The sequence below is a fragment of the Malassezia pachydermatis genome (assembly GCF_001278385.1).
Source record: "Malassezia pachydermatis strain CBS 1879 chromosome Unknown scaffold7, whole genome shotgun sequence".
NCBI classification, from domain to species: Eukaryota; Fungi; Basidiomycota; class Malasseziomycetes; order Malasseziales; family Malasseziaceae; genus Malassezia; species Malassezia pachydermatis.
In genome coordinates this window covers 28,693-51,487 of record NW_017253144.1, presented here as the reverse complement: position 1 = coordinate 51,487, position 22,795 = coordinate 28,693, and the positions used below count along the sequence as shown (strand labels likewise).

General features: G+C 57.9%; 15 protein-coding genes across 15 annotated transcripts; 7 read left to right on the top strand and 8 right to left on the bottom strand.

Moving 5' to 3' along the window:
• Positions 1 to 90: 90 nt before the first annotated feature.
• On the top strand, positions 91 to 2,067 carry Malapachy_1435 (pkinase-domain-containing protein; the record flags this gene model as incomplete). Its single annotated transcript, XM_018135939.1, has 1 exon — positions 91 to 2,067. One exon carries the CDS (start codon positions 91 to 93, stop codon positions 2,065 to 2,067), a length of 1,977 nt encoding a protein of 658 aa, XP_017990709.1.
• A 215-nt stretch (positions 2,068 to 2,282) lies between these two features.
• On the bottom strand, positions 2,283 to 2,645 carry Malapachy_1409 (60s ribosomal protein l44; the record flags this gene model as incomplete). Its single annotated transcript, XM_018135913.1, has 2 exons — positions 2,283 to 2,541; positions 2,584 to 2,645. The coding sequence occupies 2 exons, from the start codon at positions 2,643 to 2,645 to the stop codon at positions 2,283 to 2,285; spliced, it is 321 nt and encodes a 106-aa protein (XP_017990647.1).
• Positions 2,646 to 2,956: 311 nt separating this feature from the next.
• Positions 2,957 to 4,592, top strand: Malapachy_1430 (udp-galactopyranose mutase; the record flags this gene model as incomplete). Its single annotated transcript, XM_018135934.1, has 4 exons — positions 2,957 to 2,996; positions 3,047 to 3,087; positions 3,133 to 4,174; positions 4,204 to 4,592. 4 exons carry the CDS (start codon positions 2,957 to 2,959, stop codon positions 4,590 to 4,592), a joined length of 1,512 nt encoding a protein of 503 aa, XP_017990763.1.
• A 165-nt stretch (positions 4,593 to 4,757) lies between these two features.
• Malapachy_1434 (hexokinase) lies at positions 4,758 to 6,258 on the top strand (the record flags this gene model as incomplete). Its single annotated transcript, XM_018135938.1, has 2 exons — positions 4,758 to 4,781; positions 4,816 to 6,258. The coding sequence occupies 2 exons, from the start codon at positions 4,758 to 4,760 to the stop codon at positions 6,256 to 6,258; spliced, it is 1,467 nt and encodes a 488-aa protein (XP_017990713.1).
• A 136-nt stretch (positions 6,259 to 6,394) lies between these two features.
• On the bottom strand, positions 6,395 to 9,484 carry Malapachy_1412 (glycine dehydrogenase; the record flags this gene model as incomplete). The annotated part of the gene is made up of 1 exon (XM_018135916.1): positions 6,395 to 9,484. One exon carries the CDS (start codon positions 9,482 to 9,484, stop codon positions 6,395 to 6,397), a length of 3,090 nt encoding a protein of 1,029 aa, XP_017990664.1.
• A 309-nt stretch (positions 9,485 to 9,793) lies between these two features.
• On the bottom strand, positions 9,794 to 11,269 carry Malapachy_1414 (agc ndr protein kinase; the record flags this gene model as incomplete). Its single annotated transcript, XM_018135918.1, has 1 exon — positions 9,794 to 11,269. One exon carries the CDS (start codon positions 11,267 to 11,269, stop codon positions 9,794 to 9,796), a length of 1,476 nt encoding a protein of 491 aa, XP_017990666.1.
• A 259-nt stretch (positions 11,270 to 11,528) lies between these two features.
• Positions 11,529 to 12,641, top strand: Malapachy_1429 (hypothetical protein; the record flags this gene model as incomplete). Its single annotated transcript, XM_018135933.1, has 1 exon — positions 11,529 to 12,641. One exon carries the CDS (start codon positions 11,529 to 11,531, stop codon positions 12,639 to 12,641), a length of 1,113 nt encoding a protein of 370 aa, XP_017990638.1.
• A 29-nt stretch (positions 12,642 to 12,670) lies between these two features.
• Malapachy_1442 (nuclear pore associated protein thp1-sac3 complex subunit) lies at positions 12,671 to 14,044 on the bottom strand (the record flags this gene model as incomplete). Its single annotated transcript, XM_018135946.1, has 2 exons — positions 12,671 to 13,843; positions 13,871 to 14,044. The coding sequence occupies 2 exons, from the start codon at positions 14,042 to 14,044 to the stop codon at positions 12,671 to 12,673; spliced, it is 1,347 nt and encodes a 448-aa protein (XP_017990854.1).
• An 89-nt stretch (positions 14,045 to 14,133) lies between these two features.
• Malapachy_1436 (cwf15 cwc15 cell cycle control protein) lies at positions 14,134 to 14,930 on the top strand (the record flags this gene model as incomplete). The annotated part of the gene is made up of 3 exons (XM_018135940.1): positions 14,134 to 14,815; positions 14,855 to 14,883; positions 14,916 to 14,930. 3 exons carry the CDS (start codon positions 14,134 to 14,136, stop codon positions 14,928 to 14,930), a joined length of 726 nt encoding a protein of 241 aa, XP_017990708.1.
• A 128-nt stretch (positions 14,931 to 15,058) lies between these two features.
• Malapachy_1433 (atp -binding protein fet5) lies at positions 15,059 to 15,993 on the top strand (the record flags this gene model as incomplete). The annotated part of the gene is made up of 4 exons (XM_018135937.1): positions 15,059 to 15,086; positions 15,115 to 15,325; positions 15,351 to 15,795; positions 15,835 to 15,993. 4 exons carry the CDS (start codon positions 15,059 to 15,061, stop codon positions 15,991 to 15,993), a joined length of 843 nt encoding a protein of 280 aa, XP_017990704.1.
• Positions 15,994 to 16,000: 7 nt separating this feature from the next.
• Malapachy_1408 (tetrapyrrole biosynthesis porphobilinogen synthase) lies at positions 16,001 to 16,885 on the bottom strand (the record flags this gene model as incomplete). The annotated part of the gene is made up of 2 exons (XM_018135912.1): positions 16,001 to 16,376; positions 16,407 to 16,885. 2 exons carry the CDS (start codon positions 16,883 to 16,885, stop codon positions 16,001 to 16,003), a joined length of 855 nt encoding a protein of 284 aa, XP_017990646.1.
• A 588-nt stretch (positions 16,886 to 17,473) lies between these two features.
• On the top strand, positions 17,474 to 19,162 carry Malapachy_1416 (serine threonine protein kinase; the record flags this gene model as incomplete). Its single annotated transcript, XM_018135920.1, has 1 exon — positions 17,474 to 19,162. The coding sequence occupies one exon, from the start codon at positions 17,474 to 17,476 to the stop codon at positions 19,160 to 19,162; it is 1,689 nt and encodes a 562-aa protein (XP_017990668.1).
• Positions 19,163 to 19,239: 77 nt separating this feature from the next.
• Malapachy_1405 (eukaryotic translation initiation factor 4e class i) lies at positions 19,240 to 20,130 on the bottom strand (the record flags this gene model as incomplete). Its single annotated transcript, XM_018135909.1, has 1 exon — positions 19,240 to 20,130. The coding sequence occupies one exon, from the start codon at positions 20,128 to 20,130 to the stop codon at positions 19,240 to 19,242; it is 891 nt and encodes a 296-aa protein (XP_017990650.1).
• Positions 20,131 to 20,363: 233 nt separating this feature from the next.
• On the bottom strand, positions 20,364 to 21,515 carry Malapachy_1443 (was wasl-interacting protein family member 3; the record flags this gene model as incomplete). Its single annotated transcript, XM_018135947.1, has 4 exons — positions 20,364 to 20,509; positions 20,541 to 21,191; positions 21,222 to 21,431; positions 21,467 to 21,515. 4 exons carry the CDS (start codon positions 21,513 to 21,515, stop codon positions 20,364 to 20,366), a joined length of 1,056 nt encoding a protein of 351 aa, XP_017990855.1.
• A 179-nt stretch (positions 21,516 to 21,694) lies between these two features.
• Malapachy_1445 (hypothetical protein) lies at positions 21,695 to 22,606 on the bottom strand (the record flags this gene model as incomplete). Its single annotated transcript, XM_018135949.1, has 1 exon — positions 21,695 to 22,606. The coding sequence occupies one exon, from the start codon at positions 22,604 to 22,606 to the stop codon at positions 21,695 to 21,697; it is 912 nt and encodes a 303-aa protein (XP_017990783.1).
• Positions 22,607 to 22,795: the final 189 nt, after the last annotated feature.

The window sequence follows — 22,795 nt, the reverse complement described above, 5'->3', positions numbered from 1 at the left end:
GCGAGCGAGCCCCAGGCCGTGATGTCGCTTACATAACCACACGCCGTCCACACGAACAACCTGGTCCCCCTCTGCCTCTCACGTCTGAGTATGCCGCAGCGTGACGACTCCTTTCGTGGCCGATCGGATGCCCACGCTCCGCCTTCCTCTGTAGGGGCGACGCGAGAGGCGCGTACCCGTTCACGCTCGCCGCCATCACGGGGTGGCGGTGGTTTATCCTACCGTGGCTCGTACCACCGCCGCTCACCTAGCCGATCTCCACCTCCTCGATCCCGCGATGCTCCACGCCGTCGTCCTGACGACTGGGCTGATCGCTCTCGTGATGAGCGTGGTGCGCGTACATGGGATCACGGCGAAGAGCGGCCTTCGTACCGTCGTGAGTACGCGTACGAACGACCACGCCCTGCGCCGTACTATCTAGACGACCATCGCGAGCAGCGCCGCGATGGATGGGACCGGCGGAATGACAATGGCCGTTACCGTTACCGTGATCGCGACTCGTACCGACCACGTTATGACCACCGGCACGACCGTCGTGATGACCGCGACCGTCGTGAGGAGCCACGTGGACCTTCGTTGCAGGTTGCGCCGCCGCCGACGGTGCCTGTGCGTCAGGCGCATAGCGTACCGGTAAAGGTCCGCACGGGCTCGCGGCCTGGTGCCATCGCACGGAAGGCGCGGCCGAAGCCTGTGCCGCTGCTGCAGCGTACGTTTGCGGGCTGCAGCAGTGTCGAGGCGTACGAACTGACAGTCAAGCTGGGGCAGGGCACGTTTGGTGAAGTCAAACAGGGCAAGCAGCTCTCTACGGGGCGCAGTGTCGCTTTGAAGAAGGTTACAATCTATGACGTGAAAGATGGGCTGCCGATCACGGCGCTACGTGAGATCAAGCTCTTGAAACTGTTGCAACATCCTCACATTGTGCCTGTGATTGACATGGCGTACAAGCCCCCGACTGAGCGCGGCAAGGCGGGCGAGGTGTATATGGTCGAGCCGTACATGGACCATGACCTCAATGGCCTTCTGGACAATCCCAGTGTCCACCTGCCTATGAACCAAATCAAGCTGTATATGCGTGAGCTGCTAGAAGGTATGATGTACCTGCACAAGAACCATATCATGCATCGTGATATGAAGGCGGCCAACCTACTGATTGACAACCAAGGCCAGCTCCAAATTGCCGATTTTGGTCTGGCGCGGCCGTTCCACGACGTCCAGAACGAGGCGTGGCGTGCACGTGGTTGGAAGAGCACCCACAATTACACGGAAATGGTGGTAACGCGTTGGTACCGACCGCCAGAACTGCTCGCTGGCCAGCGCAACTATGGCCCTGCCATTGATATGTGGGGTGTCGGATGCATTTTGGCTGAGATGCTTCTGCGCAAGCCCCTGTTCAAGGGCTCCTCGGAAATCAATCAGTTGGAACTGATTGCAGCGCTGTGTGGCTCGCCCAACGATGACAATTTCCCTGGATGGTCGTCGCTCCCTGGCGTCAAGAATGCCACGCCGTCCGGGCGTCCGGATACCAACCCCAATGTTCGTGGACGTCATGACTTTGGACGGTATCCACGTGTACTGCGCCATCACTTTACGACGGTCGTGGACTGCGGCCGCGAATGTGCTGATCTGTTGGATCGATTGCTGGTCCTGGACCCTGCTAGGCGTCTCACGGCCGCTGAAGCACTTCAGCACGAATGGTTTTGGACGAAGCCGTACCCAGCCGACCCAGCGTCGCTACCTACGTACCTGCCTTCGAAGGAAATCGATCGGAATCGTCGCGACCGCAAAGCAGCGCCGCCACCAGGGATGCCTGCGCATATCCGGCCGCCAGCGGGTTTCCGACCCCCGGGCATGCAGCCTGGCGCGCCCATCTTCCGGCCGCCTGGTGGTCCAGTGATAGTCCCACCTGGCCAAGCGCCGCCGCCTTCGGGCGCCTATCCACCTATGCCACGCCTCCCTGCGCCAGGGCCCACCGCAGGTGGCTATGGACGGCCCAAAGAATACGGCTGGTACAATCCAGGCGCGCCACGCCAAACAGGCCCCCCTGGCCCGCCCAAGCCGTATCCGTAGATATACCCAACGCAACCATGTATACCATCTAAATGTGGCTGTCACACACAAACACACACACACACACACAAACAGAAGCTACATGTTAAAACATGTCAGTGCATGATATCCTTTTGATTGCTGGTCGACGTCGGAACGACTACAGTACATATAGGTGTGTAGTCAAGCACCCAATCACACCAGCAGGCACAAGGTGCCAGTAGTGTATAGAACACTTAGAACACCAGGGCGGCACCCTTGGTCTTCTTGTCACCACCGAGCTCAAAGTGCTTGCAGCGCTTGAGGGCGAGGTGGTGACGGTACTTGCACACAGTGCACTCGAGACGCAGCACAACCTTCTTGGTGGTCTTAGCCTTCTTCTGGAAGACGGGCTTAGTCTGACCACCGTAACCCTTCTGCTTGCGAACGTAACGGCGCTTACCCTGAGCAAAGTCCGACGCCTTGCCGGCCTTGTACTGAGTCACCTTGTGGGGGCTGCATGGTCAGTCGTCATGTTCATGGTTAGATGACACGTACGTGTGCTTCCGGCACGCCTTACCCTTGCAGTACGTCCTGCGGGTCTTGGGAATGTTCACCATCTACCGTATGGTTAGCTCAACGTTGCGCAAGGCGGCACCTACCTTGATGGATCGTTGCGAGACAAACGGCTTCGCGCTCACACTCCCTGGTTTCGCAGACGCTGGGCCTTGCTTGGTCACGTGGTCACGTGATGATTATAGTTCTACTACGACTCGTATGGATGTGGAGCGTACTTCGACGCAGTCCACTGCATGGCTCCACGTGCGCCGGATTATGCGTCGTTTATGCGCGCGTGCGTGCGTGCAGATGGTGACAACAACCGCGTTTGGCAGTCGTGGGTGGTACTGACACGATCGGTCGATTTCCTACCATGTCATCGCAGCAAGTGGATACTCTGGTAATTGGTGCCGGTACGTAGGCAGATCGTAATGAAAGGACTAGGGACTAACCTATGGTGCAGGACCTACTGGCCTTGGTGCGGCGAAGCGTCTCGACCAACTTGTACGTAACGCGTAGTGGCCGAGCACGGGACTAACATGACGCTAGAAGCTGGGCTCCTGGACCCTCGTGGATGCCAACAGCGAGGCGGGTGGTCTGGCCTCGACCGATGTGACCAAGGAAGGCTTCCTGTTCGACGTTGGTGGTCATGTCATCTTCTCGCACTACGCCTACTTTGACGATGTGATCGCGCAGGCGTTGCCTGAGAAGGAGGACTGGTACGAGCACCAGCGTATCTCGTACGTCCGCAGCCGCAACGTGTGGGTGCCGTACCCGTACCAAAATAACATCTCGATGCTGCCGACCGAGGACCAGGTCAAGGCCATTGAGGGTATGATCGATGCGGCGGAGGTGCGCATTCGTGCGAAGGAGGCGCCGAAGACGTTCGATGAGTGGATTCTCCGCATGATGGGCGAGGGTATTGCTGACCTGTTCATGCGCCCGTACAACTTCAAGGTGTGGGCAGTGCCGACGACGATGATGCAGTGCAAGTGGCTCGGTGAGCGTGTGGCTGCGCCGAACCTGAAGCTGGTCGTTTCGAACACGCTGAACAAGAAGGTGGCTGGCAACTGGGGCCCTAACGCGACGTTCAAGTTCCCTGCGCGTGACGGTACCGGCGGTATCTGGAAGGCGGTGGCCAAGACGCTGCCGCAGGACAAGCTGCAGTACAACAAGAAGGTGGTCAAGGTCGATGCCGAGGGTCACAAGGCGTACCTGTCGGACGGCTCGACGATCCAGTACAAGCACCTCGTGTCTACGATGGGCCTCGACTTCCTTGTGAACACCATGGAGGGCATTGACTCGGATCTGAAGCAGAAGTTGCAGAAGGCTGTGAGCGAGAAGCTGGTGTACTCCTCGACGCACGTTATCGGTATCGGTATCCGTGGTGAGCTGCCCAACCGTATTGGTGACAAGTGCTGGCTGTACTTCCCTGAAGACGACTGCCCCTTCTACCGTGCGACGATCTTCTCGAACTACAGTCCGTACAACTGCCCGCAAAAGGACGCCAAGCTGCCTACGCTGCAGTACGCTGACCCGTCGCATGGCGCGCCGTCGTCGGAGGCCAAGGAGGGCCCTTACTGGTCGCTGAGTATGTATACTATGGACACTGACGTATAGTGATGGAAGTCTCGGAGTCGCACCTGAAGCCGGTGGACAACGCCAAGGTGCTGGAAGACACGATTCGTGGCTGCGTAGCTACGCAGCTGCTCATGCCAGACAGCGAGATTGTGAGCACGTACCACCGTAAGTTCACGCCTGGCTACCCCACCCCGAGTCTCGAGCGCGATGCGGCCCTGCAAGAGATCTTGCCGACGTTGCTGGACAAGTTCGACATTCTCAGCCGCGGTCGTTTCGGCTCGTGGAAGTACGAGGTGGGCAACCAGGACCACTCGTTTATGCTCGGTGTTGAGGCGGTGGATCGGGCGCTGTTCGGTAGCCCCGAGATGACGTTAGAGTCGCCTGACTTTGTCAATGGCCGACGTAACACCGAGCGCCGTTTGTCGTAGTAGGGACCGCTGACGTAGCACCTACGCATAGATCGGCCGAAATGTGCGTATGCCAAGCGGCGGGGCCACCCAACCCTTGGAGCCTCGGTGCCCGTGCATCGGCTTTGGGATAAAAATAGGCTAGCATCGTCCCGTTATACCTGCTGTTCTGTGCGCATCACCAACATGACGATGGATATCAATAACCGCGTACGTTGGAGAGGAGCTGTGTACTTATGCCTAGCTTATTTTCACGCGTGATAGCAGCACGCAAGAGCATCCTCATGCGAAGGAAGAGCTGCTGAACCAGTACTTGGTCGAGCTGGAGAAGCAGTTCACTGTCTCTACCGAGACGCTAAAGGAGATCACTGGTCATTTTATCGGCGAGCTCGAGCGTGGTCTGGAGAAGCCGAACCAAGTTGTTCCAATGTACCCGACTTATGTATTCGGCTGGCCGCAGGGCAACGAGACAGGCGATTACTTGGCACTGGACATGGGCGGCACAAACATTCGTGTGTGTCTCGTCACGGTGAAGGGTAATGGGGAATTTGAGCTGACGCAGACCAAGTACCGTATTTCTAATGAGCAGAAGCGCGAGGATGGTGAAAAGCTCTTCGATTTCTTTGCCGAGTCGATTAGACACTTTATTGAGCACCAGTATGGCTCCATTGACAAAGTGCCGGGCACGCTCTCGTTGGGCTTTACTTTCAGTTTCCCGACCGAGCAGAACGCGATTGATCAAGGTGTCTTGCGTCAATGGACCAAGGGCTTCGCGAACCCGAACACGGAAGGCCACGACTGTGCCGAGATGCTGCGCCAGGCGCTCAAACGTAAGAATGTGCCTGTCCAACTGAACTCAATTATCAACGACACGACGGGTACGCTGATCGCATCGAACTATGTGCGCAACGATACGCGCATTGCGTGCATTTTCGGTACAGGCTGTAATGCTGCGTACATGGAGGATATCAAGTCGATCCCCAAGATCAAGGATTTGGATCTACCGCCGAACGAGCAGATGGTCATCAACTGTGAATACGGTGCGTTTGACTCAGATGAGCACAAGTTCATGAAGTCGGCGCGTACCAAGTATGACGAGATCATTGATCGGGACAGTACCAAGCCCGACAAGCAGACGTTTGAGAAAATGATCTCGGGTCTGTACCTCGGTGAGCTCTTCCGTCTGGTGATTTGCGAGCTGGTGTACAATGGCGTACTGTTCTTGGGCCAAGAGACGTACAAGATTGAAAAGAAGGGTGTGTTTGACACGGCCTTCCTCTCGCTGATTGAGACGGACCCGACCGACGAGCTGCTTACGGTCGTTGGCCTGTTCAAGTACTTCTTCTCGCTGGAAACGGACATTGAGGAGCGTCGCTTCTTCAAGAAACTGGCGCAGCTTATCGGTACGCGTTCGGCGCGCTTGAGTGCTTGTGGTATCGCCTCAATTACGCGAAAGAAAGGCCTCCTTGAGACCATGCCGTCGTTCACGGTGGGTGTGGATGGCTCCCTGTTCTCCAAGTACCCCCACTTTCCGGATCGCTTGAAAGAGGCGCTGGTCGACATTCTCGGTCCCAAGGCGAAGAACATCAACTTGCAGCAGGCCGAAGATGGCTCTGGTGCCGGCTCCGCGGTGATTGCGGCCATGACCAAGGCCCGTAAGGAGGCTGGTGTGCACGAGGAGCTGTAATGGATACATCGAAATAGGGACATAGTGCCGTGGCAACAAAGTCAGACCAACGAACGTCTACCAACATCATATCGTTGAAGATCTACAAAAGCATACAATATCCATCAGGTTGAAAAGATTGGATTCTTCGAGTGGTTTACGCGTACTCTTCCACCGAGCCACATTCGCAGACCAGATTGCGGTCGCCGTACGCGTCATCCACGCGCGACACGGGCGGCCAGAACTTGGACTGACGCAGCGAAGGTACCGGGTACACGGCTCGCTCACGCGAGTAGGGGTGGTCCCATGTCTCCGACGTAAGCGCCTCGATGGTGTGCGGCGCATTCTTGAGCATGTTGTTGTCACGTGGCAATGCGCCGCTCTTGATTTCCTCGACTTCCTGCGCAATGCTCAAGAGAGCCTCGCAGAGACGATCCATCTCTTCGAGCGGCTCGCTCTCGGTGATCTCGATCAGCAGACCCGTGGAAATGGGCCACGAGCAGGTCGGTGGGTGGAAGCCGTAGTCAATCAAGCGCTTCGCAAAGTCCATGACTTGCAGACCATACTGCTGGAATTCAGCAACGTCAACAAGCAGCTCATGCGCCACGTTGCCGTGCTTGCCAACGTACTTCACCTTGTACTTGTGCTCAATCTTCGCCTTCACATAGTTGGCATTAAGCAGCGAGGTGATGGTCGACGTACGAATACCCGACCATCCCAGCATACGAATGTACGCCCACGCAATCGTCAAAATCGAAGCCGAGCCCCACGGCGCCGCTGAGATCGGCTCAATAGCCTGCGCACCGCCCGTCGGCACCACCGGGTGACCGGGCAAGTACTGTGCCAGGTGTGCCTTCACACCGATCGGGCCGACACCTGGGCCACCACCGCCGTGGGGGATGCTGAACGTCTTGTGCAAGTTGAGGTGCGTCACGTCGGCGCCCATCACGACAGGGTTCGTGACACCGACTTGCGCCTGGAGGTTCGCACCGTCCAGGTATACTTGGCCACCAAACTCATGCACAATCGCAATGGCCTCCTTGATCTGGGCAAAGTAAATACCGGTCGTACCGGGCTCGGTGATCATCGTCGCGGCAAGCACATCCTTGTGCTTCTCAGCCTTGGCACGCAGATCGTTTAAGTCGATTGTGCCGTCCGCCAGCGTCTGCACCGGTACGACTTTCATGCCGGCCATGACCGCCGACGCTGGGTTCGTGCCATGGGCACTCGTAGGAATCAAGCACACGTTGCGCTGCTGCTGACCTTGCGCATCGAGGTACGCACGGATCACCGAGAGACCCGCAAACTCGCCCTGCGCACCCGAGTTGGGCTGCAGCGAAACGGCGTCAAAGCCAGTCAGCTTCGCAAGATCGGCCTCCAGCTCCTTGATCAGCGTCTGGTAGCCCTTCGCCTGCTCCACCGGGACGAAGGGATGCAGGGCATGGTACTCGGGGAACGAGAGCATCTGCATACTCGACGTGCTGTTCAGCTTCATCGTGCACGAGCCGAGGGGAATCATCGCATGGACGAGCGACAAATCCTTGCCCTGCAGACCGTAGATGTAGCGCAGCAGCGCCGTCTCAGAGTGGTGCTTGTTGAATACAGGCTGCGTGAGGTACGACGAGGTACGCGCAAAGCGCTCGCTCACCTGCAAGTCATCGACGCTCTGTGCAGAGAGACCCATGGTGGTCGCCGTCTGCACCAAGCTCTCGGAGCTCGTCGGCGGCTCATCACGGCCAGCCGCAATGGCACTCACAATGTGCGCCAAGTCGTGGGCCGTCACGGTTTCGTCAAGCGTCACACCCACCTTCTCGTCGGAGATCACACGCAAGTTGATGCCCAGCTTCGCCGCCGCTTGGTGCACTTTGGCCGCAGGCACTTGAATCGTGAGCGTATCAAAGAACGCGCCATCCGCTTGCTCGACCGTGCAGCCCAAGTTCTCGACCTGCGCCTTGAGCACCTTGGTCAGCGCATGGACCTTCGCAGCGATGCGGCGCAGACCTTGCGGGCCATGGTACACGGCATACATGGCTGACATGTTCGCCAGGAGCGCCTGCGCCGTGCAAATGTTCGACGTAGCCTTCTCACGGCGAATGTGCTGCTCACGCGTCTGCAGCGAGAGACGGTATGCAGGGCGGCCTTTCGTGTCGCGACTCACACCAATCAAGCGGCCTGGCATACGACGCTTCAGCGCGTCAGTCGCCGCAAAGAAACCGGCATGCGGACCACCGTAGCCCGGCGGCACACCGAAGCGCGCAGCGTTGCCCACCGCAATATCCGCTCCCCACTCTGCCGGCGGCTTGATCATCGTCAGCGCAAGCAGGTCCGTAGCGGCCACCACAAGACCACCGACACTCTTGACTTCCTGCGCGAGCGGCTGCCAGTCGACAAGCGAGCCGTCAACATCCGGGTACTGCACCAGCACGCCCATCACGCGGTCCTTCACGTCCGCAGGCACAGCCTGTACTTCGCCATTCGCCTGCAACGCACGCGAGACAATCTCGATGCCAAAACCCTTCGCGCGGCCACGCAGCACGGCCAGCGTCTGTGGCAGCACCTTGTCATCGACTAGGAACACGTTGCGCTTCTTGTCCTTACACGTACCATACGCCAAGATCATTGCCTCGGCAGCAGCTGTGCCCTCATCGAGCAGCGACGCGTTGGCAATGTCAAGCCCGGTAAGCGACTTGACCATCGTCTGGTAGTTCAGCAGCGACTCCAAACGGCCCTGCGAGATCTCCGGCTGGTACGGCGTGTAGCTCGTGTACCATGCCGGGTTCTCCAGCACGTTGCGCATAATCACCGGGGGGACAATGGTGTTCTGGTAGCCCATACCGATAAACGAGCGACGCACTTCATTCTGGTCCGCCAGCGCCCGCGCACGAGCGGCCAGCTCGCTCTCCGAGAGCGCCGGCATCGAGGCAGGGTCCACCGCGTCGGTGGGCAGACGCACCTCTTCAGGCACAGTTTTGTTCACAAACTCGTCCACGGTCTTGTAGCCCAGCGTATCGAGGATGTGCTGGATCTCAGCAGCGCGGGGGCCGATATGACGACGCAGGAACGTGTCCTGCGCTGTAAATACGCTCGCGGACGCGGGGGGCGTTTCCAGGTTCATAGGGTCTGCCGACGTAGCCAGAGTACGGCGGGGCAGCAGCGACTGCACGGCCACAGCCCGCACAGCCGGTGTCGCACACCAGCGGCGGCCCTGACTCGCGGCACGGAGCGCTGTCATACGAGGGAGCGCCATCATAAAAAGAAGAAACGGTCCGTCGTGGTACAGAGGGAAGAAGAGCTGAGGGGGGAGGTCCCTATATCGCCTACAAAGCCAAGCCCAGCAGCAACGGCGTGACAATTACCATATACTGCAAGTCTGCACGAGATACGCTCCGTAGCCACGCTGTAGGGGCTTGTGCAGCGTTCGCGGCCAATCACGTGGACAAAAAACGACTACCATAAGAGGCATCTACGGTCTCCACTGACACCGCACGCGCGATTGGTCTCCACATCCCAAGGCCTTGGGTGGGAGCGCCATGACGCTAGCGTGCCTCCCCACCCTTTACAAGGCGCTTTCGTTGGCTTCGTAGCGCCGGAATGTGTAGCCAAGGAAAGCCAGGTCCTTGGCCCCCACATCGGTCTCTGCGCCAGGCGGCACATCCGGTACGTCTTGATAGTCTTCGGTAGGGAAATAGCTAGTGTCCGTCACGCTGGTCAGACGCGGGACAAAGGGCGCGTCAATGCGGCGAATCGTCGACCAGTCGACACCTGCGAAGAATGGGTGGTCCTTGATTTCTTGGGCACCATTCCGGCCCAATCGTTCTTCTGGCGCAGCAATCAGTCGATGGATCATATCCTCCGCCTCAGGGCTCAAGTGAATATCGTCCGGGATTTGAAGCGTCTCCCGCCATGCCAAAATCTTGCGGTAGGTATCGTGCGCATTGTCCGAACAAAACGGTGGGTAGCCACACAAGCATTCAAACATGATCGTGCCGAGACTCCACCAATCGCACTCCTGGCCATACCCCTGCTGCATGAAAATCTCCGGCGCAATGTAGTCGGGAGTGCCCACGGTAGAGTACGCAAGTTTGCGGCGGTTCGCTTTCCACGTCGCAATTTGATCCTTGCTGCTAAGCGTAAGTGTGATGCTGTTCACCGCCACCGAGTTGCGGTTCGACTGCGCTGCGCTGGCAGCCGACGGAGGTTCTTCAAAGAGTTTTTGATAGTACGCATTGTCGTGCTGCTTGTGGAAGCCGGTCGAGAGACCAAAGTCGGACAACTTGATATGGCCCTTGCTGTCAATCAAAATATTGTCAGGCTTCACGTCGCGGTGAATAAAGCCCAACTGGTGGATGCCTTCGAGTGCGAGGACACACTCGGCAATGTAGAAGCGCGTCACATCCTCCGAAAAGGTATCGTACTTGATCAACATAGTCATCAGATCGCCGCCCGGCAAAAACTCCATCAGCAAATACAAATACGCAGCATCCTGGAACGAGTAGTACAACTGCACGACCCAGGGCGAATTGGACTCGGCCAACACATCGCGCTCGGCGCGAACATGAGCCAACTGGTCCTTCTTGAACATCTCACTCTTGCGCAGCGTCTTCATCGCATAAATCTTGCCTGTGTCGACTTTCTGCACGACACGCACCTCACCGAACGAGCCTTTGCCAATGACTTTGACCGTTCGGAAATCACTGAGGCCGAGACGCGTGCGGCGCAGCCGCAAAAAGTTGGTCTCACGACGGCCAAGCAGCGCAAGCTGCCGTGTATTGCGCTCCTCAGAGAGTGGCACACCATCCGGTGGATGCGCCAGACGCTTCTCCAGGTCCTGGCGTCGTTGATTGCGCTCAATCGCTTGGTTCACAGCGAGGCGGTACGAATGCTCTAGCCGCATTTTGGCACTACGTGCGGCGTCCTGCGTCGCCTTGCTAATATGACTCGTGTCGCGCACAAAATAGACGTAGTCTTTCTCGTCGTCCTGGCCGGGATGAGATGTAGGCGGTGCAGGAGCCATGCTGGACGACGACGGCATGGATGTCGGTGGGCCTGCGAACGTGAGCCGAGAGATAAGCATACCTATCGAAGCAAAATCCGGCCTAGCGCCTTCCATCATAGGGGACTGGCCTGCTTGGGTCGCCCAGGGCGGCGGGGCAGACATGGAGGATTCAGTCAATGTCACAGGGGCCTAGACGTGGTCCATGCCGCGCCGCACTTTGGCTGCAGCTCCGTGAGTTGATGACATAAGAGTCCATTGGCTGTGCGGGGGGACCCAATTGGGCGCACGAGGGCGGATGGAGGAAACCGCAGCGAAGACGCTGGCTGGCTCTGCCTGTGTGATGGACGCCCTCGCGGAGGAGGCAGCGGCGCCTGCCGCCCCGCAGGAGGAGATCCCGCGTGGTCGTGCGCCCTTGGTTACGGTCCAGGACCCTGTGACCGGCGAAATGGTGACGATGACCAAGACAGCGGCGAAAAAAATCACAAAACGTGCGCTGCGCGAGCAGAAAAAAGAAGCGACCAAGCATGAACGTCGTGCGCGAGAACGTGCGCGTCGGAAAGAAAAACGAGCTCTCGCACGCGAAGCGCTGGCCAACGACCCTGAAGCAGCAGCAGCCGCGGCCCAAGCCCGGCAAAAACGGCCTGTGCCTGTGCCGTTTGACGCTCGCGTCGTTGTCGATCTCGGCTTCGATGACCTGATGACAGCCGATGAAGCGACGTCTATGGCGTCGCAATTGGGATTCTTGTACGGCGTGAACCGTACAAGTAGCCACCCATTCAAAGAGGTTGTGTTCACGGGCGCAGGTCGTATCTCTGGCCAGGCGCTCGGCTTTGATCCACCACATGGAGGCGCGCATGCTTTCCCTGCGCCGAGCACGCCTACCTCCTCGCTCATGGAAGATCGGGTGGGCCAGCATATGGAGCGCAAGAATGGCGGTTCATGGCGGCGATGGCGGCGTGTCTCGCTCCTGGAATTCGGCGGGTTGGAAGCGCTATGGACACCGACCGAGGCGCAGCCTACGCCGATGTGTGCTAGCAAGGACGACGTCATTTATCTTACCGCCGACACGGACGATACGATTGACGCTCTGGAGCCGGGCAAGACGTATGTCATCGGAGGCATTGTCGATCGAAACCGGTACAAATACCTGTGCTCAAAAAAGGCCGAGGCGTTGGGACTGCGTATGGCCCGCTTGCCTATTGATCCATCGAACTTGGATGGACAGCGGATGCAGGCTCGCAAAGTGCTCACAGTCAATCAGGTGTTTGCCATCCTTGTGGGATGGACAGAGACGCGCGATTGGACGGCCGCATTGAAGCGCGGATTGCCGACACGCAAGTTTCTCGCGCCGACAGAGTCGGACGTTGCATCGCCCAGCGAAGCGGCCGAGGAAGATACCCATACGTAGTGCGCTAAGCCACGTACCCTACATATAATTCAGCTATGGTACACGTCTGTCATTGGCGGGAAGCCGCGGTGCGGGCCGCGCTGCAGTACAATCACGCCTTTAGAGTGAAGAATGTAGGCTTTCATGAGGCCTTGGTCGACCAAGTTGGCCGCCATGCATTCCATGTCCGCCAAGTCTAGCGAAGGATCGTCCCAGGCCATGCGCGCAGGTCGTACCAACGTCTGTAGCGACAAAGTGGGCGGTCCTTGCGTGGCTGACGTCGCGCTCTGCGTCGACCGCATGCATCGCTGGAACAGGTTGCGCCATAAACCAAGCACCATTTTCTCACGAAGAAGCATGTACAAGCCGCATGTACGGAACCATTCGCGATGCTGCTCCAACGTCGCCAAGGCGCCTGCTGCATGGCCCATTCTGTGCCGCCGAAGCAGTTCCCCGTAAGGTTCAGTCAGTTGAAATTGAGTCAGGAGAGATCGAGAAGCGTAGCGGCCAAGAATCAAATGCGCAGCCACCAAGGGAATGAGGATCTTGCGTTTGTTGTGCGGATGCGCATTCGTACAGCGATCAAAGGCCCAACGCAAATGCTCAACAGCGGCTAGGACACGGTGCTGTAGCAGTCGGATCTGGCCCAGGTAGTAGTGGTATGTCACACGCTCTGCCATGGTATACGACTCTTCCCCCGTGGCATCGGTATCGTCGTGCCGCCGGTTCATCAGGAGAGCGTTGTTGACCGATCCAAGAACCGTTTCGCAGAGCCGCGTGTTGTTCAGGCGGAAATAGGCTCGAAAACTTACATTGGCCAGTGTGAATACAGCAGCACGCTTGGTCCTTCTGCATGGTTGGGTCGTGCGGTCATTGGCTGCAAGGCCGGCGCTTTTGGAGAGACGACTGGCTGCATCGATCGTTTTGGTATACGCAGCGGAGGCATCGGCTTGGTCAAGCCGGATGGCCATGGCGACGAGCTGTTGAGCCAAGTACTTGAATATAGGCACCATCCACACAGTCTCTGGCAAGGCAAAGACAGCATTGGCGCTCGCATAGACTTTGACCCAAGCGTCATACGCTTCGCGCGGGATCTGAGGACTGGAAGGAGGAGGGTATAGATGGACATAGTCGAGAAAGTCTTGCGCAAAGGACGTGAGTCGCTTCTTTTGGGAGGTGAGGTTCGTAGGTACACGGAGCTTCGCACCCACCTTCGTTGTCGTCTAGGGTAAGAAAGCATTTCAACGTACCATGGACTGCAAACTGGATTGCAGCTGGGTATAGGTAGGCGGGTCCATCGCGATCCATGGCAAAAAGGCTTTGCCATCACCATGCTCCAGCACATGTTGGAAGGCCTCGATCCAATGTACGGCACTCGCTGCCATCCCTGCCCTGACCGATGCACGGATCGAGAGTCGCACCATCGAGCGCGACGTCGTAGCCAAGGAGTCACGTGCATGCACCACCAACGCAAGGCCACCACAGCGCCGCTCGCTTGCGACGACGAGGCACCATGTCGTCTGCTCATCGCCCAACATGGGAGCCGGCTCAGGCCAAGTCGGACCGCTCACACATGTCGATGGCGTTCTCGAAGCATTCGCTTCCTGCCCAGACCAAGCTCAAGTTCCGACGGCCTGGCGACGTGCAGAAACGCTCGCTGCAAGAACTCAAGGACCAATTGGCAGCAGGCGAAAAACGTGCGTATGCTCAGCGTCATCCAGAGGAAGAGTTTGCATCAGAGGAAGAGTCGAAGCGACAGAAGGTCCTGGCTTCCGCGGAAGAACTGGATGCAGACGATGAGGACATGCACATCCCGGCCGGCGAAGCTCCCCCGTCACGCACGTTGCAGGAGGACGACGATGACGACGATGATAGTGATGTCGACAGTGATGAGGATGACAGCGACGAGGAAGATGATGCAGAGGCTCTGCTACGTGAGCTAGAAAAAATCAAGCAGGAACGTCGCGAAGAGCAAGAGCGGCGCGAGCAGAGTGAGCAAGCGCAAGAACAGCTTACGCGTGAAGAGGAGATTGCGCGTGGCAATCCCCTTCTGAACTTGGAACAAGCGCTTCATGGCCGCACTACCACCACCTCCGCGCAGCCTGCGCGATGGGACGATGATTTGATCTTCCGGAACCAAGCGGCCCAAGCAGACAATGGCCTCAGCAAGCGTGGATTTGTGAACGATCTGACCCGTATGTATTCTCTCGCGATATACCACTAACACGCTGCAGGCACGGAATTCCACAAGAAGTTTATGAGCGTACGTACTACAGCACCTACTTACCTCGGCAGCGCTATATCAAGTAACCCATAGGGCCCTCTGTACTATACACCTCGAACTACGTAGAGCACTCTCGCAAGGCTCCCTCCCACGTGAGTGTGGAGTGGCGACAGCGCGATTTTTGTTGCGCCGCTTGACAAGGCGCCGCGACAGCATGGGGCGTTACGCTGTGCTTGTGACAGGTACGAAAATGGCTTTTCTTACTTCTAGGGCCTGCAGGGGCTGGCAAGTCGACGTTTTGTTCGTCCATTGTAACGCATGCGCACAGTTTAGGTCGCAGCGTACATTTATTTAATTTGGACCCGGCCGCGGAGCATTTTGAATACGAGCCGACCATCGATATTCGCGAGCTGATTACACTAGAGGATGTGATGGAAGAGATGGATCTCGGCCCAAATGGTGGCCTAATTTACTGCTTTGAGTACGTGCCCTTGAGACTTACGCAGCTACCTGCTCAACAACCTCGATTGGCTGGAAAACGAGCTGGGTAATTACGACAACGACTACTTGATCATTGATTGCCCTGGCCAAATTGAGCTGTATACGCATTTCCCTGTGATTGCCCGGTTTGTGACGCTCATGCAGCAACAATTCAATTTCCGCGTATGCGCGACGTATCTGCTAGACTCTCACTTTATGGACGACAAGGCGAAGTACTTTGCCGGCGTATTGAGCGCCATGAGTGCGATGATCAACTTGGACGTGCCGCACCTGAATATCATGACAAAGATGGACCTCGTATACCAATCGAACGACAAAGAAGGGACATCGTACGCACGTCGAAAAGAAATGGAACGGTACATGGATCCAGATCCCTTGCTCTTGGCCGATGAGAGCAACAACATTACCAATCCCAAGTTCTTTGCTATGAACCAGGCCCTTGTGCATTTGGTGCGTTACAGTCTTTTGTTCTAAGTGCTAATGACACAGATCGAAGATTTTAGCATGGTCTCGTTCCTGCCGTTGGACCTGACAAGTGAAGACAGCCTCAACTTGGTTCTCTCCTGCATCGATAACATCGTGCAATACGGCGAAGACGAAGAGCCTGTAGAGCCCAAGGACTTTGAGCAAGAGGAGGTAGAGGAATAAAGATACATTATGGGCCATGGGGCGTGTCGAGCCAAGTCAGTAGATCCGGCGTAAAGTATGTGAGGATCAACGTCGCACCGGCACGCAGCATCGACGTCACGCTCTCTTCCACGAGGGCCCGCAAATCGCCCACACCCGCATTGGCGGCAGCATGAAGAACGGCGTACTCGCCACTCACCTGGTAGCAAGCGCGTGGGTAGTCAGGTACCAATTCTCGTGCATCAGCGAGGATGTCAAGGTAAGGTCCAGCTGGCTTGACCATCAAGATATCTGCGCCTTCCTGTGCATCACGCACGATCGCACGGCGTGCCATACCGCGAGCGTGGGGCGGCAGCTGATAGCATCGGCGATCGCCAAAGGCAGGTGCCGAGTCGACAGCCTCACTACAATGTTAGCATACAAATACGACATACCGGAAAGGTCCATACATCGCCGAAGCGAACTTGGCGCTGTACGCCATCAACGTAACACGACCGGCCAGGCCAGCCGCATCGAGGCCCCGGCGGATCGAGGCAATACGTCCGTCCATCATATCACTTGGAGCTACACAGTGGGCGCCGGCCTTTGCGTAGGCCACAGCGACGTCCTTGAGGCGCTCAATGGACAAAGTATTGTTGATCGAGCCGTCTTCGTGCAAGATACCACAGTGGCCATGCGATGTGTACTCGCATAGGCATACATCTGCAGCCACGTACAATGTAGGGAACAAGTCACGGATCTTACGGATGGCCTGGATCACAGGGCCATCCACATCGTCGGCCAACGTTCCAACGTCGTCCTTCTTCTTCAGCGTGGGCACGCCGAACAAAATGACCGAGGCAAGGCCACGCTCCACCAGCGGGCCCAGGAGCTCACTAAGGCGGTGAACGCCCCAGCGGTACTGGTTGGGCATGGAGGCCAGAGGGATCTTGGCGTCAGGCTCATCAGTAATGAAGACTGGAAGTTAGCTCGCACGACCGGGGTGGCGCACGTACTTGGGTACATCAAAGACGATTTCGAGAGACGGAGGCTCTGTGCCTGCCATTCTCGGCCTAGGGGTGTACTAATACTGGGGTGCAAAAGGGTGCTGCCTGTGAGAGAGTGTCTCCTATGGCATACCTTGGATTTGCCATAGTGGTCGTAGCGTCTTTCAGCCTCTCCCCCGCGTGCGCTCCAAGTGACACCAGTGCTACGGTCCCTCCACTCGTACGTCTGTCGTCACGTGGTATAGCATCGAAGCCACGAGCAGAATTTGCTAAAAGGCGGCAGGCCAAATCATAGGGCACGGGTGGCAAGTGGCCCAGGGTGGGAGAAAAAGCAGAACGGCGCTTACGACACTCACTCGGTTCTACGCTCAGATCGACAGTGTCTCTGCCCCACCTCTTTGAATTGTGCGCAACGAACAGAATAGCCATCTAGTATCTGCGCTTTCTATTTGTGCTAGTCATACCTTCGGTGTGGCTACGAAACGGACTGCTTGTATTTCACGACGATCAGTAATATGACAAATACCGAGCCTTTGGACCAGCCCGCCTCGCCGCCGGCTGGCCATGGCCCTGAGGGCTCTTTGGCGATTCCCAGAGACAAGGAGACGCCGGCTGCGATGGTACATTCGCCTGGACATGTGCCTGTCTCAGAAATGCTCTCGATTAGCCCCTCGACCATGCCCCCGAACGCTCTCCCCCCCACGGCGACCTTGCCTTCGTCCGCCTCCCAGGCAGCCTTGCCAGAAGTGGAGAAGGCAAAGGAAAGCAGTGGTCGCCGTATCCTCCGTCGTATGTTACCTGGCTCAGCGCACCATCCTGCGGAACGTGAGGGCACGACGTCGCTGAGCTCATCCCTACCGCAGGACTCGACCATGGCCAATGTGCGTGGAGTCACCTCACCGGTGTCGCCCAAGTTCGAGGGTGCCGGCCTCAAGGAGATGCCACTGGCTCGGGCGGACGGCGACGAGGCTGCGTTGACGGACTCGATGGACCAAATGAAACTGAAGTCGGGCTCAGCAGCAGTGCCAATGCCGGCCCAAAAAGGCCGGAGCCGTGGCGAGTCGTTCAGCACGTATGACTCGACAGACGCGTCACCCATGGCTCGTTCGCAGCAAGACCAGCCTGAGATGCGTAGCCGTGCGAACTCCACCGTATCGGACAAGTCGAAAGGCGGTGCGGGCTCGGCGTTGCGTGATATGATCATGAACAGTCCCATGCTTGTGCGGCGTGGATCCTCGGCCTCGCACCGCTCTGATGGCAGTGCATCGAGCAAGAGCAAAGACGGGAAGAAGAAGAAAGGCACGTCGACAATTCCAGGTGCGCCAGGTACAGGCGAAGTGGCTAGTCTCTTGAAAAAGTATGGCACGTGTGAGCGTGTGGCCATCGGCAAGGGTGCGAGTGCTGTAGTGCGTATTGCACGTAAGCGTGACAAGGACAATGCGGACCGCATGTACGCTGTGAAAGAGTTCCGCAAACGCCGTAAGAACGAGACGGAAAAGGAGTACGTGAAAAAGCTCACGTCGGAATTTTGTATCTCCTCGACGCTGCACCATATCAATGTGGTGGAGACAGTGGACTTGGTGCAGGATGAGAACCAGCACTGGTGCGAGGTGATGGAGTACTGCCCTGGTGGCGACTTGTATGCGGCCATCAAGAAGGGCGGTATGAAGCAAATTGAAATGGAGTCGTACTTTAAGCAGACGATCAACGGGATTCACTACCTGCACTCGATGGGCGTAGCGCACCGTGACATCAAGCCTGAGAATCTGCTGCTGGATGGCCAAGGCAACATCAAGATCACAGACTTTGGTGTGAGTGACGTGTTCCGCATGTGCTGGGAAAAGTCGACGCACTACAGTAAAGGTCTCTGTGGCTCGGAGCCGTACATTGCGCCTGAACAATTTGAGCAGAAAGAGTACGATGCGCGTCTCGTGGATATCTGGGCGGCTGCCGTGGTGTTTTACTGCATGCAGTGCAGTGAGCTGCCGTGGCGCGTCGCGAAAATGTCGGATCCAACGTTCCAGGAGTTTGTGCATTCGTACCTCGGCACGCCTGTCCCGAGTCCGCTGCCGAACCTGACGCCGCGTGAATGTCGGCCGCTGCTGAAGAAGATGCTGTGCCCTGATCCCAAGATGCGATGCATGACTGACGAGATCCTCAAGGACTCTTGGCTCTCGCAGGTCCCAGACTCTGTCCCTCCGTAATGTAGCATAGATATCAATGATCCATCCTCCTAGTATACGTTCTCAACATTACAAGGACCGACCGACTATGTATGTGGCTATACAAGACCGCGCTTGCCGCGCTTCTTTTCGCTGTCCTTGTGGCTCTGGAACTCCACTTCCGAGGAAAAACCGCCACCAACCTTGGCGTCGAGTGGGTATCCCAGGACCTCGGTCTTGAAAAAGCGGCCAAGTGCCACAAGGCGGCGACCCACAGCGACGGACTCGGGCACCTCAGCGCCCTCGGGCACCTCGACGTCCCAGTCGTCTGCACGTCGTGTCCACACAGAGATACGGTAGTAGTTCGAGCGCGCCTGCAAGATCACGCCTGTCACCAATTCGTCCTCGATTTTGGTTGGCAACTTGGAGTCAGGCGTCGGCGTCTCGAGCATCTCGCCAATAGCCGCCAGCATGGTATAGAGCCACAGCTTATCGATTTGGTTGCGGTGCTTTTCACGCGGCAACTGCACACTCCATTTGCCGCCATTACCATTGGCAGGGTCTTCCCACGCCGGCTGGATACCATCTTTGAACAGGTAGTAATTGGCACTCTGGGGCAATGTCGAAGGTGGCACGATATTGTTATACAAGCCCCAAAACTCTTCCACACTCTTAATGTCGACGACCTTGTGCAAATTGGCACCCCAGCTCTCACGGCGCTCCTTGGCGCTCGATGAGCCCTTGTGGACAGGGTTGTCGAACCACAGCGTCCATGAATGGTACAGCGGGTGCTTTACGTTGAAGTTCACAGGGTCCTGGAACACGGTACGCAGCTCCTCGCCCTGCTTCGCCAGGTCTGACGACGTGCCAATCTCATGTTCCTGCAGCGCCGAAGCGAGAGCCGCCTTGGACGAAGCCTCAGGCTCGGCAGGCAGCATACTAGTGGCCGACGTCGCAGGCACAGGCTCCGCTGCTGCAGGTGTGGCAGATTGTGTTTCAGCAGTAGACATGATACAAAGAAACCAACAGTTGTCTCAAGGAGGCGGCGACGTAGGTTCCCAACGTCGTCGTAGTCTCCTACCAACGAAAAAGTCACCCAGGCCGCCGCCGCCGCCTACGCTTGGCCGGCAGACCGCCGTGACGTGTTAGGGCCCAGCGAAAGGACCTGGTAGGTCTGTGTATGACAAAGCATGCATACCCCTTCGCCTGGGGGTCGTACACCATCAGAGAGCCTCGTTACTGTCTATATCAACGACGAAAGAGGGAACGTAGTGCCTGACGACTCGCCGCTTGTGTACGTATGCGTAGTCCTAGGGAACGACCGTGGTGGTGGGAATTGAGCAGACGTAGGGAATGTCCATGCGCCAGATTGCGGCGGGGGTGAAGGGACTGGAGGTAAGCACGTGGATAGTATACATACCTCTTCGTGAGCTGGTCGTAGTCGATGATGTGGATGTTGGGCCGGCACGGATAGGGAGTGTGGCGTGGACGGTCGACGGAGGCGGCGTAGCGGCGGGTGCGGAGGGTGCAGGCATCGTCCGCGTTACAGGAGGCGCGGCCGGCGCGGCCGAAGAAAGAGCCATCCCAGCACCTTGGATAGCGGGAGGCGCCGCAGGCATAGCAGGTGCTGGCGCTGGTGGTGCCGGTGCTGGTGCTGGCGGTGGCGGTGATGCAGCTTCAGCGGGTGGGCGTGGTGGTGCCATGCGAGTCGGCGCTGCAGGTGGTGGCGGTGGACGCGATCGGGGCGGCGGAGGGGCCGACGACCGTGGCGCTGGCGCTGGCGCTGGCGCCGCCGGCGCAGCGGGGGGGGTAGGGGCAGCTGACGCCGCTGGGGCTGGAGGCGGCGGAGGAGGCGGGCGTGGTGCAGGGGTCGTGGGTGTGTGAGCGCTGCGCACAGGCGGTGGGGGCCGTGGTTTGGTGCTCAGCGACGCTGGCTTGGCAGGTGGTGGCGCAGGCCGTGGCTTGGGTGGTTTCATGGTGGGACGAGGAGGTGCAGGTGCACCAGGGCGTGGTGGGGGGTGTGATGGGCGTGGTGGGGGTGGTGCGCTAGGCCTGGGTGTGGATGTCGGTGCTGGGTGTGTCAGAAACGAGAAGGACGTACCTGATGCGCCAGGCGCGGGGGTCCCACCTGACACAGATCGCAGTTTGGGTCGCCCTGCGGCAAAGATATCACCAATACCAGCAGGAGGGCCGCCAGGCACAGGTGGGGCTGTAGGGGGTCGGGCGCTCCCACGAACAGAGCCGCCGCCGCCACTAGACGAGGCAGCATTGCCTGCTACAGCCGGCGCAGATCGATCATTTGTTTGCACCTCTGGAAGACATGGTCAGTACATGTCATTCACCTACTTTTCAGCGTCTTGCCCTTCCGGATGGCATCTTGCAATGCAGCATCCATGATAACAAGTGCGTAATCAGTACGTGTAGGTCCATGCGGCGTCCGTGGACGACCCCAAGGCACACATCACGTGCTGCCGATCCGAACTAAAAGTCTTCGATAGGGGACACAACCAGAGTCTATAAGGGGGAGGGGCAACATATATAGGGAAGGGAGGAAGACAAAAAGCGTCGACAACGTTACACACGGGCATCTCGTGCCGAAGAGGGGTGAACGACGTGTTCTTCATCGTCCATCTCTTCGTACGCATGAATGACCCAGTCACCTGCCCCATGCGTTACGCAGGGTTCGTGCAGGTTGCTTTGACGTAGATGTTGCGTATCGCCAGAATGCTTCGAGTCCAAAGAATAGGCTGACATGTGCTTGGAGTTCACACTTGCGCCATCCCAATCACCGCCTGACAGACGGCTCACATGGCCAGGGTAGATAGGGCCTTGAGCGGGTTCGGGACTAGGGCGCAGTGGTGGCTTCTCTTGGTACGACTGGAATCGGTTGAGAGTGCCGCGCGATACCGTCGACATGAGGGGACGCATAGTCGGCAGCGCTGGCAGGCCCTTCTCCGACATGGTCCATTGCGGATCCGCCTCTTTGGAAGGCACCTCACCGGTGGACTTCCTGCGTCGCTGGCACCACCACCGTGCACCTATGACAGCAAGCACGATACACACAGCCAGCACGGCCACGATAATCCCGGCAATAGCGCCTGCACTAAGGTGATGACTCGGGGCGGATGTGAGTGTACGGGGCTTGGTCGGCGGTACATGGGCGGCGCGCGACATGGTAGAATGCGTCGTCGAAGAATGCGGCAAGGCCACCACGGAGGCTGTTGTTGTCATGGGTGCTTGTGCGTCCAGCGACGACGTGAGTGCGTCTGCGCTGGAAGTCGTGGAGTGCTTGCTGGCCAATTTGTGCGAATGCGAATGATGCCCAGCTTTACTCGTAGACTTGGCAGCAATGCTTTCAGCTTGGCGCGCTAGTAGGGTGTGATGTAGTGTTCCGGCCACAGGTGCACCAGTCACCTGCGCAGCGGCCAGAAGGAGGGCAAGGGTGAGAGTAAGTGTGTGTGTCTGTCCAGCAGATGCAAAGGCCATGGTCAACATGGGGAGGGAATTAGAGGAAACAGGGAGGTGGTAGTGAGGGGATAAGCACGTACACACAAGACCAGCTTGCGAGTACTACGGGGCAAGGATCGAGCGAGGTGGTGACGTGGGTAGGTAAGGGGAGACGTGGGGGAGGGTAGTTGGTATCTAGCGAATCTATATCTCTCCACATCAAATTCG